Genomic DNA, 22,987 nt, shown 5'->3' on the forward strand with positions numbered 1-22,987 from the left:
CCGGCCGGAGTACCCACCACCTGCGAGCGGAGATACCCCACCACCTGCCGACCGGAGAAACCCCGCCACTGACGACCGGAGAACCCCGCCACCTTGTCGACCGGAGGAAAACCCCGCCACCCGCCTACTGGAGAACCCCGCCACCTGCCGACCGGAGAACCCACAAGCCGCCGAAGGAGTACAACGCCACCTGCGCCCGGAGTACCCCGCCACATTCCGACCGGAGTACCCCGCCAACCTGCCGACCAGAGAACCCCGCCACCTGCCGACCGGAGTACCCCGCCACCTGCCGACCGGAGAACCCCGCCACCTGCCGACCGGAGAACCCCGCCACCTGCCGACCGGAGAACCCCGCCACCTGCCACCTGCCGACCGGAGAACCCCGCCACCTGCCGACCGGAGAACCCCGCCACCTGCCGACCGGAGTACCCCGCCACCGACCGAGACCCCACCACCCGCCGACCGGAGAACCCCGCCACCTGCCGACCGGAGAACCCCGCCACCTGCCGACCGGAGAACCCCACCAGCCGCCGACCGGAGTACCCCCACCTGCCGACCGGAGAACCCCGCCACCACCGAGTACCCCACCACCTGCCGACCGGAGAACCCCACAAGCCGCCGACCGGAGTACCCCACCAGCCGCCGACCGGCCCGCGTCCAGTCTGACCCGGGGTCAGCCCCTCGCCGACCCCGCTGACCCCGGGGCCAGCACCACTGACCTGCGGGTCGGGCAGGTCGGGGAAGTCGACCGCCAGCCGAGCGTAGATGCCGTCGCGGGACCGGAAGTCGGGGATACCGCACGACACGGACACCTGCCGGCGAGGCGGCGTCGGCGGCGGCCGTCAGACGCCGGCCGGCCGCGCGCCGCACAGCCCGGCCCGGAGACAAACCCGTACACACATCCACAGGCTGACACGGAGATCGACGACCGACGCCATCTGGTGGCGCTCACAGGCGTCACGCTCTTCAGCGCGCGGCTTTGCACCTCGTCGGAAGGCGCCCCTCTCTGCGCCTTAGGTTAAGTGACCTGATGAAGTATATTACCAACGCCATATTTAGTACGATTTTAGTAAGCAATGTTTATGCTTTCATCATTACCATTCACGTAACGCATTATTACACCAGTTAGGGCGTCACCGACACATGCGTGACATCACTAAACACCAAATGTCTGGCGTCAACTCAACATGTATGACATCACACGCCGCCACACTTCTGAACTCTTGCAACACATACGCAACATAGCTAGCCGCCCATCTGACGTCACTGCCTCCGCGTGTAACGTCAGAGACTGACCCCGGCGCCGGTGAGGACGATGATGTTGCGCGCGCCGCGGATCAGCCGCGTGACGTCACTCAGCGTGTTGACGTGGCGCAGCTTCTCGCGGCGCGGCGGCTCGCTCAGGATCTCGATCACGATCTGCCCGGCGGCGGCGGCGGCGGTCAGGCACGTCACAGGCGGCTCAGAGACACCGCAGGCGTCCCAGAGACAGGGCAGGCAGCTCGGAGACAGGACAGGTGCCTTGGACAGGACAGGCGGCTCCGAGACACGACAGGCAGCTCGGAGACAGGGCAGGTGCCTCAGACAGGACAGGCGGCTCGGAGACATGGCAGGCGGCTCCGAGACAAGGCAGGTAACTCGGAGACGCGACAGGTGGCTCAGAGATAGGGCAGGCGGCTCAGAGATAGGGCAGGCAGCTCAGATACAGGGCAGGTGGCTCAGAGACACGGCGGACAGCTCAGAGACAGGGCGGCCGGCTCAGAGATAGGGCGGGCGGCTCCAAGACGCGCACGACGTCCACGACATGCTGCCACATTAAGGTGTGACAATGGACACGCCGCGCCTACAAGGTGACGGGAAGACAACGCCGCGAGAAGAGGTCAATCTCATTGAAAACGTTTGGAGTCCATTTGAGCACACATCCTAGCGACCGGTAGTTCGCGCCGCATCGTCTTCCGTCAGGGCATTAAGCGTTTGGTTCGACCACCTTTACGTGCAATATGACAAGAACTTGCCAACTGCAAAAGACCTCCAGTTCCGAATCGATTTACATAACATCTAACAGCCGCACCCACTGTCAAAAATAATACCTCCCCCCCCCCCCCCCCCCCTCCCACCGCCCAGGTATCCCCGCCGCCGGTGTCAGGCAGCAGTCGGCGCCGTCTGTGCCCTCCCCGAGCCCGGCCGGCGGTCGCGGACCGGTACCTTCCAGAGCGTGATGTCGTCGATGTGGGCGGGGATGTGCTTGAGGCCGGGTCGCAGCGCCAGCAGCACCTCGCGCGGGTCGGTGCCCGAGCCGATCTGCTCCTGCACCCAGCAGATCGGACCTGGCAGCAGCGACGGTGCCGTCAGTGATGGACCCCGCCGCCGCGCGCACTGTCACACCGACCCGTGACGTCACTGGTAGTGCGCACGCAACGGTGCATCGGGCGGCGATTCGACACAACAGAGGACGGCGAACAAGCCCGCCCGCTGACGTCGCTGGCAGCCGGCGCCCCCTCCAACCGCACGGCAGACAGCAACTCAGCGTGAGGCCAAACGGCCGACAGCGACCGGTGACGTCACTGGTCACCCTTGTCCGCACAGACCACGTGCCGGGCGGTATCACAACACGGATTCAGGCAGCCGGGTGACGTCACTGGTCACCGGTTGTTCTTGGCGACGGCGGTACCCGCTGCGCGCCTCCACAGGTATCGGTGACCGGTACAGCTCAAGTGACGTCACCAAGCCGCGCCAGCGTTCCAAAGGCAGCGCAGCGCTGACACAGCACCCAGCAGCCGCGGTCCGCTCTCCGAAGTCTCAACGCCTCCCACCTGCGTTGGGCTTCCAGTTGAGCCCGCTGATGTTGCTGACGTCGCTGACGTCGCTGTCGCCCGAGTCCGAGTCGGAGTCCGAGTTGGAGTCGCGCCGTTCGGGGCCCGACGTGCCCCGGTCGCTGGTGTCACTGGGCGACGACGGGTCGGCCGACTGGGGCACGGCACAAAGGTCAGAGGTCAGAGGTTAGGACGGGCCCGACCGGTCGTGCGAAGATCGGAGAGAAGTCCGACGGTGGCACCGGTGCAGCATGGACTCGACAGCCAGTTCAGAGACTGGGGGCATCAGGGACGGCCGCGGAGCCAAAAGGCGGGCACAGCAGAGGTTAGAGGTGCACAGAGGAACACGAGGCTGGGGGGAACAGCAACACAGAGGGGCACAAGGCTGGGGGAACAGCAAAGGTCAGAAAGGCGGGCACAGCAGAGGTAAGGGGTGCACAGAGGAGCATGAGACTGGGGGAACAGCAACACAGAGGAGCACAAGGCTGGGGGGAACAGCAAAGGTTAGAAAGTGCAACCGAGCTGAAGAGGGGATGGTGAACAAGGGTGCCTCAAACTTTCTGTGAAAATTTATACCCATTAACCTGAATAACAGACCATGCACCCCTTACCACCGCTACGTAGGTTGTGTCCTGCTTTCTGTCTGCACAGACCACCAGCTGCACAAGCCCTGTGCGACAAACAGCCCAGCTTGCGGTGACCATCTGGTGCGGCGCACCAGGACAGCACGCTGGCCAGCTCCCACTGACCTGCGACAGGGGCTGCTCTGGGCCGGCGGGTGCAGCCGGCAGCTCCAGCTGCAGCTCGGATGCCGGGGCCGTGGGCCGGGGCTCTGCCATCGCGTCTAGGCCGATCTCTGACGTCAGCGAAGCCATAGCTGAGGACACGTACAGGCGTCACTGGACAGTACACCCATCAGAGCCTCCACAGATCAGGTCAGGGGAGGGGTGCGGCTCAGCTGGGAGGCCCTTCACCGGGAAGCCACAAAGCGTGTTGTTTAAACCTGGCTCCATGTCAAAAGTTGCATCACCCAGCCAAAATCAGGGAGTGTCAGCACTTTTGGCGCTCAGCAGCCTGAGTTCACACCAGGTCAGGAGGGATACTGTTAGCATGGGGCAGGCATTGATAACAGCTCTGCCCCACCAGATGGGCCACACCCAAAATACTGAACCAGTTCCAATCTAGACCAGATTATAGCATCATGTTCTAGACAAAAACTGAGGTAGTTTTGTCAACATGATATTTCATTCAAACATTGGCTCTCAATATGCTGAAATTTGTGGTGAATGTGCACCAAGCACAGAGTGCTTGGATTTACAACATGTGTGCATTTAAATCTTTGCTGGGATGTATATTGCTGCTGCTATGCTTGACATACATGTGTGTTTTATTCTAGAGTAGACCGTGGTGCAGGCGTATGGGCCCCATCCAGTGTTCAAATATTCAAGTGTTAAAATATTCAGCGATTTGAGTGATATTGATGTGATATTTTTCATGCTATACACCCCAGCTTAGGGCTCACTGCCTACTGCCCCTCCCCTTGCTCAAAATCAACCAATCAGCATCAAACCTGGTGGCTGTCAACCCAGTATCTAAACACCTCAGGCTTGACAATCAGGCTGGGCAGGTCACATGTCTTGGTTCTGGGTCAAAGGGCAATGAATAAGTGCCAACAAATTGCATGCCTGAGAGGGGGGATTCTGGGAGGGGGCACTGGGGGCACTAGGGGCACTGGGGAGGGGGGCACCGTGGAGCTGGGACTTTTGCGGCATTACTTCACATTCACTTCCTGCACACCCTACTGGATAAATTTTGGAATGCTGGGTCTGACCAGTGGTAGCAGCAAAATTTGTCCTAGTGTGGTTACTTTTTAAGAGAATGCAGGACTCAGCCGAACAACTATTAAAAAATTTAGCTACATTTACCACATGCTGTAATTGCATTTCCACAAACTTTTCTTGTGAATATGAATGTGAATGCTGGCCTCTTTACTGCTCCTAATTGAAAGAGAGACCTATCAAACAATATATACGGATTACATCAACACAAAAAATGTGGATAACAAAAATTGCGCATCAGACAAGAATCATGTTTGAAGAACCACTGAGGATACTTCATTACACAAGACCTACCACATCATTCCTGGTGGCCCATAGCAACTATAGGCTTATAAGGCTAGGAGATTTTTCAATTCTCTGCCTGTGAAAAATCTGTTTGCAATATCACTGCCTGAGGGCCTTGCAACACTGGTCAGGGTATACGTTGCTACCTCATGTTAAGAAAGGGCTTTGTACATCAACCGTCATTTTTAAGGCAGAACACATCATGATTAATTGTAAAACAGGTCATCTAAACTCTTATCTTGGAACTTAGATAACTACCATAGTGAACAAACACCCAAGCGCAAACATGCAGCAACCACGACCCTGGCGCCATTCCTATGCGTACTATTATTGCATGATCAGAACATTACAATGCATCAAGAACCATAAAAATGCATGAGGCCAAGGTAACAAGAATCCAATAAAATGTGTTTCTTGCATATCCAACCAGTCTTCCAAATTGTTTGTAGTTTGGTCAGCATGGTGGGGAAATATGACATTTTTGGGTGGGAATGAAGAGCAAAATGAGAATATGGTGGCTAAACAAAACTTCTTAATACAGTACATATATATGGCAGGGAGCATGGATGCCAGTGGGACACTGGGTTGAAGGAGATAGGTTAGGGTGGGGGGTTAGGTTAGGTTGTCAGGCTAGGTTAGGTTCAGTTCAGTTATGTTAGGTTAGGTCTGGTTAGGCTAGTTCAGGCTATGTTCTGGACTATTGTGGCCTGTCTGTTTCATTAACATACCTAGACACGATAAGAAACATTTTTCATTGCATTATTACTGTTACCTCAGTCCGCTACACTTTTTATGGTTCTTGATAAGCAGAAATATTGTAATTACGCAACAACAACACAGAAACGGCGCTGGGGAGTCGAGGCGGTGGGGTGCGTTCGGTGCCTGGGAGCTCACTCTCGTAGTTATTAAAATTTGAAGGTAGGAGGCTGATTCTGCTTGTTTTGAGATTATTTACAATATGTTCCGCCTTAAACATGACAAATGGTGTACAATTATTTTTTCTAACATTAGGTAGCAAAGCATACCTACACCCAACACCACACACTGAATAACTGACATAAGCTACAACTGATGCCAACTGTGCAACCAAACTCTGAGCATTGGAATTAAGTTGTAAATGCAAAGACATAGTTGCCACAAAGCTGTCTCTAACCTACATCTGTTAAATATGACACATTTATTCATCTACAAGATGCTGCCCAAAGTACTATACAGCGTTATCTATGTTTCAACGTATTATATTCACCTGTACATTGACAGAACTCCTATGGGGGGAGCCTAACAACGGAGCAAAGAGAAGCACAGAAAAGCGCGTTGATTCTGAGCAACCGGGAATGTTAACACGCGGAAATACAGAATATATGCATTTGCATACCTGTATGTGTTGAATAGTCGCATGCACATACCCCTCCCAACGCAAAAGAGGCTATTGCGGCGTTTACGGTTTCTCAAGAATGCGGAAACCGAGGCGTTTACCCGAGTCACAAATGTCTTATCTGGTAACAAAATGACGGCAGCCTGGAAGGTACGACATACTGCGGAGCTCAGCGTAAGTACATCGCGTGAAGGTGCGCTGTATGTGTTTTCACACAAAAAGAGATTGCTTCTTAGTTTAATATCGTGCAATTGTGAAAAAATAAAATTTTCTGACAGCCCAACCGAACTGCATTCTAATACCAATTGCAAAGTCGGGAGATTATATGAGCTGGTAGACGCCCCTGGTCGCACTAACAGCTTCTACCGACTGCCACTACACTGCACCACATTCGGTGCGCGTAGTACCTGCGGGAATCCTGGGCGGCTTCATGGAATCCTTACAGCTGTTTAGTACCTCGAAAGGGATTGCTGACAGGATTTGCACGTGATTTTGGATTATCGAAACTATTTCGACACCAACTCGCAATACAACGCCTGCATTCCTGCCCTGACCGAGCATCGCCAAGCAACTCCCGGTTGATTGCGATTCCACCTCAGAGACGTGACTCTGTTGCGGCCTGATGGAATCGATTGTTATCGAAGCTTTTGGAGATGATCCGCACTGTGGGCTCCTCGGGACCTATGATTAAGAGCCCGAAAGGCCGACCGCACCCGAAGTCGCATTCAGGGCCCGGCCTTCAGGGCTGGGTATTTCAATGCCATCCAGAGGGCATGCGAGCTGATACGGGGCCCGCTGAGTCGATAACGGCCCATATGTCAGTCAGACACCGACAATTACGCATAGTCGGTCCCGTGTCGGCATAGGCCTGGGGACCATTCTCCAATCAGGGACAAAGCAGGAGACAGCGATTTACATTGTTCGGGGCCCCAGCGTCTGTCAGGGGTCCCATAGCGCCTAACAGGGGCCCTGTGCTGGCAATGTGCCCGAGTGGGCCAGATGCAATGTTCAAAGAGGCTCGAAATGCCTGGGGGCCCACCGGGACCAACGACCAAGGGCCCGATTGAAGGTCTTAAGGACACGAAGTGTTGTTCGGGTCTTTTTCAGGGTCTCAACCTTCACGGACGGGCCCTCAAATGACAGTCAGACGGCCCTTTGCGCCGATCGGGGACCCCCTGAATCGGTATGTGCCTACATGTCGGTCAGGCACCACCATTATCCCACAGTCAGCTCCTTGTCGATAAGGGCCAAAGGGTCCACTTCCTAATCAGCCAAAAAAACCGGGGACAGCGACTGGTCGGCGCGCCTGTATCTGTTACGGGCGCGCAATGCCAAACAGAGGGTTCTGTATTCACAACGTGCCCGAGACGACCAAGGGCAGGTATTCGATGAGGCCCGAAGATGGGCCTGGGCGGCCCAGTGGAACCAACGATCAAGGGCTCGGTTGGAGGACATAAGGGCCTGAAGGACAGACTGTAGATCACATAAAGAATCCCGGCCCGTAGGATCGCGACCAAAAACATCAGTCTCGAGGTCCTCTCGCACCGTTTGAGGACCCCTTAGACAATGCCGGTGTCTCGGTCGGCCAGAGACCACAAGCACCGAACAGTCGGGTTCCCGTCAGTCTGAACGCTGGGGGCCCATATCCCAAGCAGGAGCAAGGCCGAAGGCCACGACTTGCATCGGTTTGGGCCTCTGAAACAATGTTTGGGGCCCCTGCGTCAGTCAGGGGCCCACAGTGCCTAACAGGGGTCATGTGTCAGCGAGTGGTCCCGAGTCGGTCACAGGCTTTGTCTTAAGAAAGTCCGAAGAGGGGACAGGGACCCCCGGGAGCAAAGATCATGGGCCCCTGTTGGAGGGCTAAGCGGTCCGAAGAGCTGGTTGTAGGTCACATTTAGTACTCCCGCCCGTGGGGTCGCCATCTCAAAAGTCAGAGGGTCTCTTGTACCGATTTGGGAGCCCTGATACAGGGCATTTGATCTCGGCCACGGACACCAGCACCGAACAGTCGGCTCCGTGTCGGTCTAATCTCTTGGGGCCCATTTCAAAAGCAGGGAAAAGGCCTCACCCGCGATTTACATTGGTTGGGGTCCCGCAACAATGCGGAGCTCCCGTATCGGTCAGGGCTCCAGTGCCTAACAGGGTGTTCTGTGTCAATAACGGCCCTCGAGTCGGTCAGGGGAACATTTGCTCAACAGGGACGGGACGGGACCCCAAATGACAGAGGACCTCTTGCGTTGGTCGCAGCCCTCTGACAATGAAAGGACATATTATGACGCATGGTGAGTGCTCACATGGAGACAATGGGAGGTTCCTGTGCCACTCAGAGATCCCACTACCGAACGGTGGGCCCTCCAGCCCAATTCCAGTATGGTCCCGTACGGCGAAACTGGAGTCTATGCGCCGATTATTGGACCACCTGCAACGATCAGGGGTGTTTGCGTCAATGGGAGTTTCTGCTCGATCCGGGGCCAACTGTGCGGACCAGAAGGCCTTCTGTGCCAGGATGGGACCGATGTGATATGATAACTCTCCCCAAGGACCTCCGGATCGGCGAGGAGATCCCGCCCCTGTTGCCAGAATGGCAGCCGAAAGACACCCTGCGGTGGAACGGAATGGCCCTTAAGCTCCTGACCGGGGGCGAAAATGTGCCTCCTAGTATTCTACTCAACAGGCCCCCTTGCCCGGAAAGAAATAAGACTCTTACTAGTGTCGAAAATAATGGATCGACGTGAGTTTAAAAACGAACAAGTCTATCCCGCGTTTGCCTGACGTTAGTTTTTTGTTTGCAGCATTGAATAGTGAAACAAATTACTTCGAAACATTTGAGCCTGTGCGCCCGAATCTCGGGAGCAAGGACGGCGACGGTCTGGGTTGCAGCTTCCAGAAAACCGGTGTTGGCCACTGCAAGCAACGCCACGCGCCGCGCGCGAGAACGACCGTCATGAAATAATGTCTCCGAATGTCTCAAAATTAATGCGCACTGTTCAAAGACTGGGATTTTCTTTTTACAACCTTGAGGTTGTCCTCCTGATAGATGAACACGCAACACGAAAAATAGAGATACCCATTGGCCCTTCCAATTTCACCACCAGATTCCAGCATCACTTCGCGATGCTGTAAATACCAAGGCCGTTCGTAACATCAATCTAAAATTCGCACCGGTAAAATTTACGCCCAGACTACCTTCTAAACGTGACATTTGATGTCCTGAAGCTTCAAAGGTACCTCTTTTAAATGCGTCATCATTTTCGTCCGCCCAATGAACACGGCTTAGTGTTAGCCGCAGGGCCGACGCCGCGCGGCCTGCGGACGCTGCCACGCCTGGCGTGGATGTTTTGAGATTCGCTAAGGTTTGTCAAGAATTGCGAGCGTGCATGTTCAAAACTACGTGCGTGATTCTTGCCACTTATCGATTCTGACGAAATGTTGAACACTTCCAGGCAAACATAGCTTGGCCACGTTCGTGCAAACTGTTGCCCATTTTGATATGCAATCCGCGTTTGCGGGGTCCCTGATATCTCTGTAGAACCCAGATAAAAATTATGACGCAGCTTCTGAGTTCTGCCGGTTTAGAACGAATGCGATGAGCCACTGAAAAATGGATGGCACCGGCGTTTTTATTTCATTTAGTCGTTTTTACGCATGCTTTCTTCAATTTATTGAATATAAAATTCAGTCAGAATTTATCTCGCGGTAGCTTCTAGCTTCTAGTTCAGCGCTAGAAGGAAAAAATGAAAACATATCAATGAAAAGCGTGCTCTCATATGAACTGGGCCGCAGCTGGCAATGTTTTTGTGCGGGGTCCTGTTCACTATCAGGGGGCACTTCGTCGACCCCGTGCACCTCCCCCCCCCCTTGCCAAGGCTGCGCGTCACGACTGGGACTTCAGGATGAAATTTTTGTTCGATTATTTTTTTCCGGAATAATCTCTGATCTGTTATGAGCGCGGTGCTAGATGTTTTGGCACCTAAGTGTATAGCATCTTTACAAAATGCAAAAAAAAAAATGAAGGTCTTGGCCTTGGCGGTTCATGTTCTACAGAGTCCTTGCCGGGAGGTAGCGTCGGCGACATTTTGCTGAAAAATGAACTTAGTTGCTAACCACAGGAACTGCACTCCAAACCGGCTTTCGGGACAGCTAGTCTTGACCCACCCTGAAGTGGATTACCACCATTCTGGTGACCCTTATAACGCCTGGAGTCGAGTCTGGTCGTCCGGAGTCGTATCATTCTGGAGACTTTTACGTCTGGTCGTCCGGAGTCGAGCGATTCTGGTGACTTTTACGTGTGGTCGTCCGGGGTCGAACCATTCTGGTGACTTGCGTCTGGTCGTCCGGAGATGAGCCATTCCGGTGACTTTTACAACGTCTGGTCGTCCGGAGTCGAGCCATTCTGGTGACCTCTACAATGTCTGGCCATCCCGAGTCGAGCTAGCCCGACCTTTCAGTTGTGATAAGGTTTGAACCAGAGGCTGATTTCGCAAAATTAGTGTGGGGCTGGGAGGGGGGGGGGGGGGGGGCAGAGAAGTAAAAAATGACGCAGCCCAGCCCCGAAATAAGCCGGCAAACAGGTTTCTCACCGGATTTAGCCAACTTTCCAATCAAAATTGGGGGGCTCCCCCTCACAACTGAATACGAAAGTACGTTGCTGGGTGAATTTTCTTATTCGTAGACTTCCAATTTCATGAAATTCACACGATCAAAACCTAGACGGCACATATCTTACAGCTTGGGAATGCATTGATGGCGCTGTTCCCGCTCAGTGACGTGGCTTGTTGAGTGTTGGCTTGTCCACGTAGCTGAGCGGGCCGTTGCTGCAACAACTTCACCCGTTTGGCCCGACATTGCATCGCAGCCCACAGGGGTCGATGTCTGCGCCACCTTTCGAAAACTGTTACCCCATGACGCTCTGGGAGAGCGTCCGTCCATTCGCCGGCACCCACTTCACGAAGCTGCCGCCAGCAGAGGGCGGCCATTTTGCGCGCGCTCGCGTGGCGGTCCGCCGGGCCCAGACGGCGCGAGCCTGGACCGGACGCCGCTTTGTGTACAGGCGCCGGGACATCCCCTAGTTCAGACAGTTCGCCAGCTCCCGGCCGAACGGCTGCTTGACCCGTGACGTCACTGATCGCCCGCGGCCGGCCGCTGGGTGTGCCTATGTCAGCTGATCACCAACACCCCGCAGCTGATGCCGCCAGCCGCTCGACATTAATCACGAGCAAGCGCACTCTCTGCCCCTGTGAGACACCTGGATACACTGTGAGGAGAGCAGTCCCTGGCATTTTGCACGAACAAAACCGATCAAACGTGAGCCAAGTGTACTTGTCAACTGCGTACTGCTCGGTTTGGTCACAGATGTCAGGACTGTCAGCGGAGCAGTGCAACAGTACACTAGCAGCACAATATCAGGTTATGTTATGGCGATGCAAGGCCGAAAACTGCACCCCAACTGGCCACTTCGCCTCCAATCTCTCAAGATGGCATCAAGTGAGCGCGTGCTGACTGACGCCGACCAGCACAGCGGCACATTCAGTAAAGCACGCGCACTCAGCGCCGGTCACAACACGTCCAGCACCAGTCACAACAGCCGGGCAACAGGGTCACGGACCGCGCACACGACCAGCGGGGCACACAACTGTGCCACCCTCACTCGCCAAGGCCGGAGCGATGCCGAGCGGGAGGTGCGGGCCAAGCCGCCGCCGCCGCTCTCCCGGACGTCGCTGCTGACCCCGCGTGCCTTCACCGTCGTGCTACCGGCGCTCTGCTGAGCGGCGGCGGGCAGGAGGTGCGGGCCAAGCCGCCGCCGCCGCCGATCTCCCGGACGTCGCTGCTGACCCCGCGTGCCTTCACCGTCGTGCTGCCGGCGCTCTGCTGGGCGGCGGCAGGCAGGAGGTGCGGGCCAAGCCGCCGCCGCCGCTCCCCGGACGTCGCTGCTGACCCGCGCGCCTCCAGCGTCGTTCTGCCGGCGCTCTGCTGAGCGGCGGCGGGCGGGCCGGGCGTCCTTCGTCGGCGACCTGCCCACCACCCAGCACACACCCGCTGTAGTCGCCGCTGACGAAGCCGGTGTTGACGAGGTCGACAGGGGTCGCCGCGGGCCAGCGGACAGCAAGACGACCGGCCGCGGCCGGACTCCCGTGTGGTCGACCGCCGCCAGCGCTGGACTCCTCTCGCGGATCGCGGTGAGCGGGCCGGCGACCTCAGGCTGAGCTCGGGTCAGTCCGGTGTCTCGGGTCGCGGACCATCAGCCGTGTCGTGTCCTCTGCGGTGCCGCACGGTAAGAGCTGGGCCAGGCCTCATTCCCAGCCCCTCCCTTCCTCTGCGGGCCTTAGGTCTCCTTGCCACGCGAAAAAAAACAAAGCGAAACGAGGAACGCAACGACAACATCTCACAAAGATGATTGGGAGACGCCAGCACGCCTGCCGAGCACTGTCACTAGCAGGGAGCTGGACTAGTTCTCGGCCACCATGGCGCCGAACTGGTGGTAGAAGGTGGTGACGATCCTCTTGAGCGGGTCCACCAGCAGGTAGAGGAAGTTCTGCGGATGCCCCGGGTCGCGCGGCACCAGGTCGCCGCCGTCGGCGGACCTGGCCGTGACCTTGAGCACGTGACTGATGACGGTCAGGCCGGCGGAGTCGGCCGACTTGCAGACGCTGCGGCGACACAGCGCCGGTCAGGGCCGGCCGCAGCCGGTGGCCCGGGAGCGGCGAGGTGGCGGGACCACCGCTGACGCGCCTGGAGCGGGCGGCCCCCGAAGGAACTGCACCCTTCTGCGCTCCACACCCCGAGTGTGCATGTCGATAAAGTATCCGACACTAACTACATCCACATGTAGTGACTGTGGTGAACTGTAGTGACTGTAACGACTGGTAAACTGCAGTGGGCTGTTGTGACTAGAAGTCTGTAGGGACGAGTAGACTAATGACTAGTAGACTGTAGTGACCGTAGTAGACTGTAGCGACTAGTAGACTGCAGTGACTGTGGCGACTGCACCGACTGTAGTGCACAGTCACATTGCACCAGCCACCGGAGGGTGTTCCTGTCGGGCTGCTGGCGCACCGCCGCCAGGGGGTGTTCCCTGTCGGTGCCCGCTGGCGCACAGCGCGGTCGCCCACCTGACTAGCTCCTTGTAGATGAGTCGCGTCGCGTCGAGGTAGGGCTGCACGCTGTCCTCGTACTGGCACCAGCGGCCGCCCAGCGCCAGGTGCGCCAGCAGCCGGTACAGAAACTGGCGTCGCTCGTCCGCCGCGAACACGCCGTCGTAGTCGGACTCCTCGCCTGCCAGCAGCTGCCGCCGCCGCCGGCCGGTGAGGCACAGGCCGCCCGCCAGCGCCGGCGCGTCGGCTCCCAGCTCGCTGTGTCGGCGGCCCCTGACCTAGGCCGGCGGCCTCTGACCTCGACCGGAGGTCACGGTTAGCGGTCACGGTCAGCCGTCAGCGGTCAGAGGTCACGGTCACGGTCACGGTCAGCCGTCAGCGGTCAGAGGTCACGGTCACGGGCAGCCGCCAGCGGTCAGAGGTCACGGTCACGGTCAGAGGTCACGGTCACGGTCACGGTCAGCCGTCAGCGGTCCGAGGTCACGGTCACGGGCAGCGTTGGTGCCATGAAATTACTCTGGATCGTAATGAAACCACCAACGACACATTTCGATCTGACATATGATTTATTGCAGTTACATTTCAGCCACAAATCAAACTGCCCACTGAAGTGAGCAACTGGCTTAGCCGAAGGTGAATGAAACCGCGCTAGGTCTTGCGGAAGAAATTGGTTCAGATGGTGGGGACCAGGGAGACTGATGAGAAAATCCCTCAAAGATCATTGGCTCATGAAAAAATATCAACCGTCGAGGAGGTAAACAATTGCCAAGCAAAAGATCATGCGATGACCATCGTACGCGCCTAATCTAGAGATATCTGGGTGCACTCAGAGTTCGGCAAGATAGGTGTCACGTTCCCTCACAATCATTCTCAGACACGAACACTGTATCGTGCAATATATTACTCAGAAGAATACTTGGTCTGTGTATACTTCAGGAGATACGCACCTTGCGGAGCTCATCCGCCAGCACCACATCGCCTACCCAGACCTCCATACACTTCCTGATGGTGCCGTCCTCCCTGACGACGCCGCTGTCGATCAGCTTGTCGAACATGGCCAGCGAGGTCTCGGTGCAGGGCACCTCCTCGACCGACACCGCCTCGGCGGGCGCTCCTACCGAGGTCCAGAGGTCAGGTCACGAGGTTCAGAAGTCAGCTTAGTGGAAAACGAAGCGGACACACATTGTCAATGGTGCGTCATGTTTCAAAGAGCAGACTTGATCATGTTTCAGAGTGCAGACTTCATCATGTTTCAAAGAGCAGACTTCATCATGTTTCAGAGTGCAGACTTCCCGGTTAGCTTAGGTTCGTGGCCTGTCATGCCTTTTGAACGGCATGGCACTTGCATGGGAACAAACGATGTCACTAAGTACGAAATCAATATAACTCCGATATATTACCCTGATGAAGTGAAGGTCACCAGGGTCATGGCTGACGACGGGGTTGTGACAAGGACCACTCATGACCATAACACGCTGGAAGGTCAGGAAGTGACCCAGTTAGATAGATCAATTATGAAGACCGCAGCAAGACCGCACGATGATACATTGCCGGAATATCTCAATTGCATCAACGTTTAGGACCCGCATATTCAGATTCAAGCTGTCCTAGGTCCCTGATTTGAAATGATCTGGACTGAGAAATGTTGTAGTGTACGTGAATACATACACCAGAAAGCATCGAAAATTTCCAAATGGATAGCTTAAACTGTTTTCCAACTGTTCCTGCAGGGTCATGGGGGACGAGTGGAAGCCTGACCTCTTCTCAGACAGCGCAAAGTTAAGAGGGTGCCGTGGCGGGCTGATGTCCCGTCATATGATGACCCTGGACATTACGGCATGACGGCACTGTCCCGTCGGACCGTAGTGTTACGCACCTGACCGCTGCGACATTGCGACATTGCGACCGTCATCACATGACACACAAAACGGCGATCACCCCGATCACCAGCACAGACGGTGCGCGCGGCCAGACACGGACGCCAGGCGGCGATTCCGATCAGGGGGGGGGGGGGGGGAGGGGGCTCTCATTCCGTACGGAAGACATTGGAGGCTGGGACCCGGGCCCTCTCTGGACGAACACGACAGGCCCGACCCTGTGGCGTCGACAACAGACACACCACTGAAAACGGCAGCGTGGGAACGCCCTGCCTTTGAAGGCGATCTTCAGCCCACGGCTCTAACGCAGCCCTGACTCACCCAACACACACCAGCTCCCCGAACTGCTGAGGACCTTCAGGGTCGACAAGACTTCCGTATCCGCCAAGAACTCCTGAGGGACAGAATGTGTATAATAATGCGAAAGATAGCGTGACACGAGGTAATGTAGGAAGAGGGCAGCGCAGCCAACAAGCAATGGCCGTGACCGTGCGCCCTTGTGTCGTTGCCCCGCCTCAGCCGGAAACGCTGATCTTCACCGTTGCGAGAGCGCAGCTCGCCGAGCTCGAACGAGACAAACGCGTCCGGGGCTCGCGCATGTCCAGGGAGCGTTACTGACGCACAGAGGCACAGAGGCCGACGGGCGGGGAAACACCTCGTCCCACAAAACAGCACGAGGCCTGTGGCCTGGATCCCCGTTTACTGGCATAGCGACCATGGACTCTTGACTGATAACTCGGCTGCTTTTTTAGTCACAGCCCCAATACCGACTTGTCCCTGGAGCGAGCAAGCCTCTCTCACCTTCACCCAGTCCTTCGCTTCGTGGACGCCGAGGTGCTTGTCGTAACAGTACGCCTGCACTGATATCCTGCCCAGCATCGACCTGCGGAATAAGGCGGAACGGTCGGCGCTGCCATTGGTCACACACTGTCCGTCCGATGTGTCGCTCGATCAGACACCAGACATCTGATCGCTTGATAGGACACCTGATCTCTTGATCAGACACTTGATCGCTTGATAAGACACCTGATCGCTTCACCAGACACTTGATCGCTTGACCAGACACTTGATCGCTTGATCAGACACCCGATCGCTTGATCAGACGCTTGATCGCTCGATCAGAGGCAGCCCGACGGGCACTGGCCACTGCCAAAGCTGGAACTAGCATTCAATACGTTTCTACAGCGGCAGCTGGTTACAATTTACACACCGAATCCACGGCGCTAGCGGAGGCATAGCTTCCCAACACAACGCACGGATACAGCGGGAGGACACCAACGGCAGAACTGGTACGGCATGCCTGTCGGTGGGAGCCCCCGGCAATACGGACAGGCTGCTTTTTCAATGCTTCAGGCCATCTGACGTGACTACCGCCATGCGTTCCGTTCGGCAACTGTTCCCCCCCCCCCCCCCCGCGCGACGATAGTCTTGGACCCGGCCTGGTCGTCTTCGCCGCGTGGAGGAGAACATGTCTTGTGCCGGCCAGGCTCCGGCGGCCTTGAACGTACGTGCAAAAGCGCAGTGCATACCGTGCGGAAGCGCCTCAGTCGGACAACCCCATGATTCGACAGGCAAAACAAGCCACGTCGCACAGCGGGCGGGACGAGGGTGACCGCCCTTCCCGCCGGTCTCGGCTGTCCGGTAACGGACAGAGCATCGGGCGTCGGGCGGCGCATGGCTGCAGCCGATCGTCTGTGTGGTTGTTTGGATCAGTGCCAATTATGCGTCGCTATATCTGAGCTCGCAGATACGAACAGCGTCTGGCGCTGGGGGTTCAGGTTGATACAAGTAATGTGGGAGGGACGAAGTTCTTCAAATGTGTATTTTTTCGGTCCCTGATGAGGTGTGCTGCGAATGGAGAACAGGGGAAAATATGAGAGAAATAGTAGGCCCGCCCAAAAGAGAGCCAACGCTCCATCCACGGCTCGGGTCGACGCTGGAGGATAGCAAAACAAGACAGCACAGCCGAGCAGCCCGAGTGAGCACCTTGCGGCAAGCCGTTACAACTGGGGCAACGTCGACGGGAGCTGGTTAATTCTCCACCCATGGCTGGAGTTCAGATGATTTCGAGGCTGATAATCCGGGGACGAAACCGTGATGACAATATAATTATCGGCCACCAGACAGGGGCGTGGCCAGAATTGCGCTCAAAAGAGGGCCAAACGGGGTCATGGCGCGTCCTGCCAGCCAACGGATCCCTTTTCATTACTTAGGGTGCTTTTCGGATTGGGGAAAATGCATGCGTCGCCGCGTCCCTTTTTCAATTTTTCATGTCATTCTTAAAAAAGCTTTAGGAGGCCTACACGCGTCTTGTAACTGTCAAGAGTACTGAGATTTCCGGCCTCAACAGGCCGCCATCCTTCCGAGAGGCATGGCCCCAAGAGCTCCCCTTTGGCTACGCCGCTGCTGCCCGGAGTTCCGCTCCACTGGGCACTGGAGACGTCCCTAGCAACTCCACCGAGCGCTGGAAACGTCCCTGGTAACTCCACCGAGCGCTGGATACGTCCCTAGCAACTCAACCGAGCGCTGGAGACGTCCCTGGCAACTCCACCGAGCGCTGCAGACGTCCCTGGCAACGTCCCCTCAAATATCGAGTCATCGGAGCGGATTAAAAGATAGGGACACTTTGAAGATGGTTCAAAAATTTTTATTCTCTTTCAGGGACGGTCCGATTCAAAAACTTTTTATATCCCCCAACAGACGCGGAAGAACAGAAAGTCGTCCCATGTTTCAGAGTAGCAATGTAAGTGATCGAATTTGGAGCACGACCCAAATCCTTTCAAACTAAACCTAAAGCCAAAACTTCGTAGAATTATTGCAGTGATTCATGCAAAAACGCCGAAGCTGATCATCAGGCAGCTCATAACTACTCACGCACTAAAACTAATGTAAACGACTTGCTGGCAAACACAAGTCCTCTTCCATCACGCGTCCCAAACAACAACACATTGCTTACCATTTCATCAAACCTTCTGTGATGTTTTTGTTCTTCAGAAAGTTCCACTCCTTGTTATTAATGTGTTTGAAGCGAAACGCCTCCATAGCTGCGTCCGAGCTGCTCCCAGCCAAGTCTGGCTGCAGCCCCCCGCCAGGTATGTGCCGCTCACCTGCAGAAGCAAGTCCCATGTGAGTGAGCATGGAGTCGACGCTGCGTGACCATAGGCCGTCGACATGCGCAAAAGCTTCAAACCACCATCATAATGTGTATGGAACACGCAGTCAGCCGATTGTAATGCGTGGAAGCTGTCTTCCTCCTGACCCCGCCTCCTGACGAATGATGCACTAGTGGGAAGGGGGACCGGGAGCAAGTGACCCACATCTCATTTGTTTACTCGCATAATATGCACTTAAATTACATGCATGCAAAAACAAAACGTACTTCTGGTTTTTTGATACTCGCTTTCGGCTTCCCGCCAAACTCAGCATGAAGGGGGACACTGAACTTGGCTTGCCCTCAAACGCCCGGGTGTACGCGCGTGACATTTGAAACAAATAATGGTGCAGGTTTCTCGTCTTGCCACTGTTGGGCCAGTCGGCTGTGTCAACAGTCAAAGCGTACCCGCAGCTTACGACGACTACGGATCCAGCATGAGTACTTCTTTGCTGTTGAGTGGTCAACCCGTTATCACATCGACATTTCGAGACGTGACTTACCCGACATTCTGTTGGCTGGGTCCCCAGGAAACCCGTGAGCTTTGGGTATATATGTAGGAACACATAACCATGCCTGGGTGTGGGTGAGAGACACGAGGTGTTTTAAGAAACATTCTACAAGAACAGTTCCCCCCCCAAACGAAAGTCTAGGTCCGCCCCTGCTCAGCATACGTCAGAAAGGCCAAAAGCAGCGTGATCGCAAACGCGTTACCACGGGCGTGGGAACGTCCATGAAAGTGTAGATTGCCAATTTAAAGACAGTATTACATGCATCGCCACTGGGATGATGTAAGCATTCTCCAAAGTGGGGTCCGCAGCCGCCCCCTCCCCCTTCTCCCCCCCTCCGCCCCCCGGTTCCCATCCCTTATATACCGATGCGTATGGTCACTCCATCTTGAAGACCGCAAAAAGTCTTAGATAAGGGGGACGTATTCATTTGCGATAGTCGAAATTCAAACCGCACATCGGAATAAGAACCGGACACACAACATGATTTCTTCACACGACTTCACACCAAGGATAGTTAAAACAACAACGAAACTGTGTCATCTTACGTTCAAGCGGCAATAATTATGGGCTCGCGCCGGCAACGGCGCTCGAAGTGCGCACCAGCAGCAAAAGATGGCGCTGGTCGTTGATTGGTCGATGAGCCAGTTATGCATGGATAACTTGGCGAAATTGGCAGCAGTCCGTAGTTTAGGTGTGGTGTTTGCACTACACCCGTGGTGTATTTTCAGATGGTTACGCCTAATTCTATAGATATTTAATACCACTAGATCAGCAAGCCATGTCAAATTACTAGCAGAAGTGTGCGATCGAAAGAGGGGCATCAGCTGTAAAATAGTATACACTGGCAGGCAAACTGGACAAAATAAGGGAAGTGGGGCAAGTTACGGCCAACCCGGACTGATTGTGTTTTGTGAAGCGCATGAGCTCGTCAGCTGAATCAACGCCCCATTCGCCTTCGTCGTATATGTTATCGGTAAGCCATACCCCGGCCGTTTACTATGTCAAACTAGATAAACTTTTCAACATATTGCGTACCCCCACCCTCCTCTTTAGGATTATCCCAACAACACCAGTAGAGTACCACTGAAAGCCAACATCACTTGATCCCACTTTATAAATGCTGTAGGGGCGGGGCCAAGCCCCCACCGCTTAGGTTTAAACCCAAGAAAGCGGAAACAAATGATTAAATCGGCCTCATCAGGTTAGTGACGTCATTTTCTACCAACATTTCTCCCCAGCGGAGGTGCTACACTCAGACCATCTCCCTTCAGCACTTCAAGGACTTCAAAGGCGGTGCCATGGCGTGCACCGTGTCGTCGCGGCGGGACCCGGTGGTCAGCGTGCAATGCATGGAAGTGTGGTTCTCTTATCAGTATTGCAACATCTTGGGAAATTAAGGCATTGGGTGCTGAGCAGAATACCGTGCACATCGTAAAACATGGTAAATAACTACCTTCGCAAATTCAGCCCGTGGGTATTTGGTTCAATCATTCCCTTACCTCTCACAGAGTCAAGTACCTCCGCAAGGACCCTGTCTGTCTCCCAACATCACCTAAGCTATGGTTGCAGGAGGGCAACCACGACATCAGCTATAATCTGCTGTGGTCAGTGCCTACATGAGTGCCCTAGTAGTAACAACCAGAGAGCGCAAGCAGCGCGCACCAACAGTAAACACTAACCTTGCCCGACAATCCCTGCCGCCCGCGCAAACAGCAGTTCCGAAGCTGTCACTGACGCCTGAAATACGAGGCATGCAGAAGCCTTGTTGTTGCTATGGCAACCACAAGGGAGGAACTAAACGATCGACAAAACCTGCGGATAGCCTCATGTGCCGAACTTACAGGACGGATCGACACCAAACCTTCACGAGTCCATGCCACTTAGTCGAAAACCTGCGCTGTCCACAAAATGGTGACCTTGGCTCAGGTCAAAGGTCATCAAAATATCATAAAGCTTAAAAACCGGTTTGCAGAAGACCCTTGCTCCAAGCCCATGCGACCGATCTTTACAAAACCTTCACTAGTGGGCGCGCTATAATTAATATTCCACCCTTTCCAGAAGATAATGACCTTTGGTAAGGTCAGAGGTCACCAAATGACCCCCGAAACCATCGAAATTTGCTGCGGACAGCCCCATGCTCCAAACATATGGAGCTGATTAGCGCGAAACCTGTAATATATGCGCAGTGGGCGATAATTTTTCTTTCAAAAAAGATAATGACCTCAGGTCCTGTCAAAAATCACCAAAAACGCAGGAGACCGACAAAAGCAGTCGACAGTTGGCTCAATGCTACACACTCATGACACAGAGTGTCACAACACCTGCATCTCAGATGTGCCGGGGTCGATATTCAATTCTTTAGGGAAAATGATGACCTTGGGTCATCTCAAAGGTAGCCAGAAATGTCCGAAATCGCCTAAATTGGTTGAAGACATCTCTATGTTGTGAGTTTGTGGGACCGATCACCACACAAGTTTCACTGCTTGATGTGCCATAGTTGATAATCTGCTCTATCCAGAAGATCGGACCTTGGGTCAGATTAAAAGTATCCAAAAAGTCCCGAAACTGACAAAACTGATCGTTGGCGGTTTCAAACATTCCGTTGTCAGCAGTTTTGTGGAGCTTTGACCTTACCCAGGGCCACCAGCTTCTGGAAAAGACAGGCTATCGACTATGGCAAATAGGTCGGCAAGGGTGCTGGGCGGATCGATCCCATCTGCTCTGAGCATGTGGCTTGCCTGCAAACTGATTTCTGGCGGTTTCGGACGTTTTCGATGAGCTTTGATTTGACCCAAGGTCACCATGTTTTGGAAATGAAAGGTGATCGACCACGGCGCGCCGATTGGTGAGTGTTTCTTGTCCACATACGCTGAGAGCACGTGGTTTTATGTAAGCTGACTTCTGTAGCGGTATCGGGCGTTTTTGGTGACCTTTGACCTGACGCAATGTAACATGCACTAGAAAGGGTAGGTTATCGGCCAAGCGGCATCTATTTGTGAAAGTTTGGTCTCGTCCAATTCCATAGGCTCAGCACATCGGTTGTCAACAGGATTTGTCGGTCATTTAGTCGCTCCCGCTGCCCCCCCCCCCCCTTCCCCAACGTGGGCTCCAGCTTCTCCCCCCCCCCTCCCAACTTTGAGAAGGGAGTGGTCATACCTCGGGGAGAACCGCGCTTGTTGGCTGTGGCGGGGGTGAGCTGGGTTATTTTTCACTGATCAGCTGCCGCGCCCCTCCCCCAACTCATTTTGCATAACTGCATCCCTGTGACACGATGCCAGCCTACTAAGTGTTGGAAGAGAACTCTGGTGGTGTGAATGCTATGGAGATGGCATTAAATATTTTGAAGTTACGGGTAATAGCCCAAATTTAGATCGGGTCTTGCCGCCCTCCCCCCCTCCCCCCCCCCCTGCCCTCCTTCCCCCTTGCCTGGCTGCTTGCCCTGTGGTAAGTTTTTAGCCGTGTAGAAGTACAAGCAGAAGCGTATTTTCTATTTTTCAGGTATTTTCCAAGTCCCAGGGAAAGCTGATCTATTCTCGGGTGATCTCTGCGTTCCTCTACCTTATGCGCGCTCCCATTTTCTGGTTCCTGTTCACCTACTGCTGGCTTAATCCCGCAGGAACCTGTTTTTGACAACGAATGGGCTATCCGTAATTTGTAGAGCAATTTGGGCTTGGTTCTACAAATGCGTTGTGACAATGAAATTCACTGACCTATATGAAACAGACGGGCTTTCAGGTGACAGACGGGCTTTTCAGACCTTTGGCCTGAGCCCTGTATTTGACATATCGTCACTTAATTCGCAGATGAACGGCTGCTCCCCAGTGCCGGTGCAACCAAGGAGAGGCATTAAGGCGGCATACGTTCAAACTTCCCCTCATGGCGGCTGATTACCCTACAACACTACAAGGATGGGGCTTTTAACCTGTTACCACCTGAGGATGCAGCATAAGGCTGCCCCTGTGACTTTTGCGACGATTGTCCGCAGGTTTCACAGTTGAACGGCCCCTCACCAGCACGGGTCAGAACATAGACAGTCGGATGAAGA

General features: G+C 54.9%; 2 protein-coding genes across 2 annotated transcripts; both read right to left on the bottom strand.

Moving 5' to 3' along the window:
• Positions 1–719: 719 nt before the first annotated feature.
• On the bottom strand, positions 720–6,269 carry Sirt1 (NAD-dependent protein deacetylase sirtuin-1; the record flags this gene model as incomplete). Its single annotated transcript, XM_037214552.1, is given in 6 exon segments — positions 720–812; positions 1,297–1,419; positions 2,206–2,327; positions 2,814–2,967; positions 3,563–3,690; positions 6,183–6,269. Coding segments are annotated over 5 exon segments (618 nt in total), but the record flags the coding sequence as incomplete, so codon positions are not given.
• An 8,065-nt stretch (positions 6,270–14,334) lies between these two features.
• On the bottom strand, positions 14,335–18,321 carry LOC119110571 (cilia- and flagella-associated protein 300). The gene is made up of 4 exons (XM_037234485.1): positions 18,236–18,321; positions 16,081–16,162; positions 15,601–15,673; positions 14,335–14,516 (listed from the first exon to the last, which is right to left on the bottom strand). Exons 1-4 carry the CDS (start codon positions 18,319–18,321, stop codon positions 14,335–14,337), a joined length of 423 nt encoding a protein of 140 aa, XP_037090380.1.
• Between the last annotated feature and the right edge of the window lie 4,666 nt (positions 18,322–22,987).

Source organism: Pollicipes pollicipes, unplaced genomic scaffold, assembly GCF_011947565.3.
Source record: "Pollicipes pollicipes isolate AB1234 unplaced genomic scaffold, Ppol_2.1 Scaffold_1600;HRSCAF=1878_pilon_pilon_pilon, whole genome shotgun sequence".
Taxonomy (NCBI): Eukaryota; Metazoa; Arthropoda; class Thecostraca; order Pollicipedomorpha; family Pollicipedidae; genus Pollicipes; species Pollicipes pollicipes.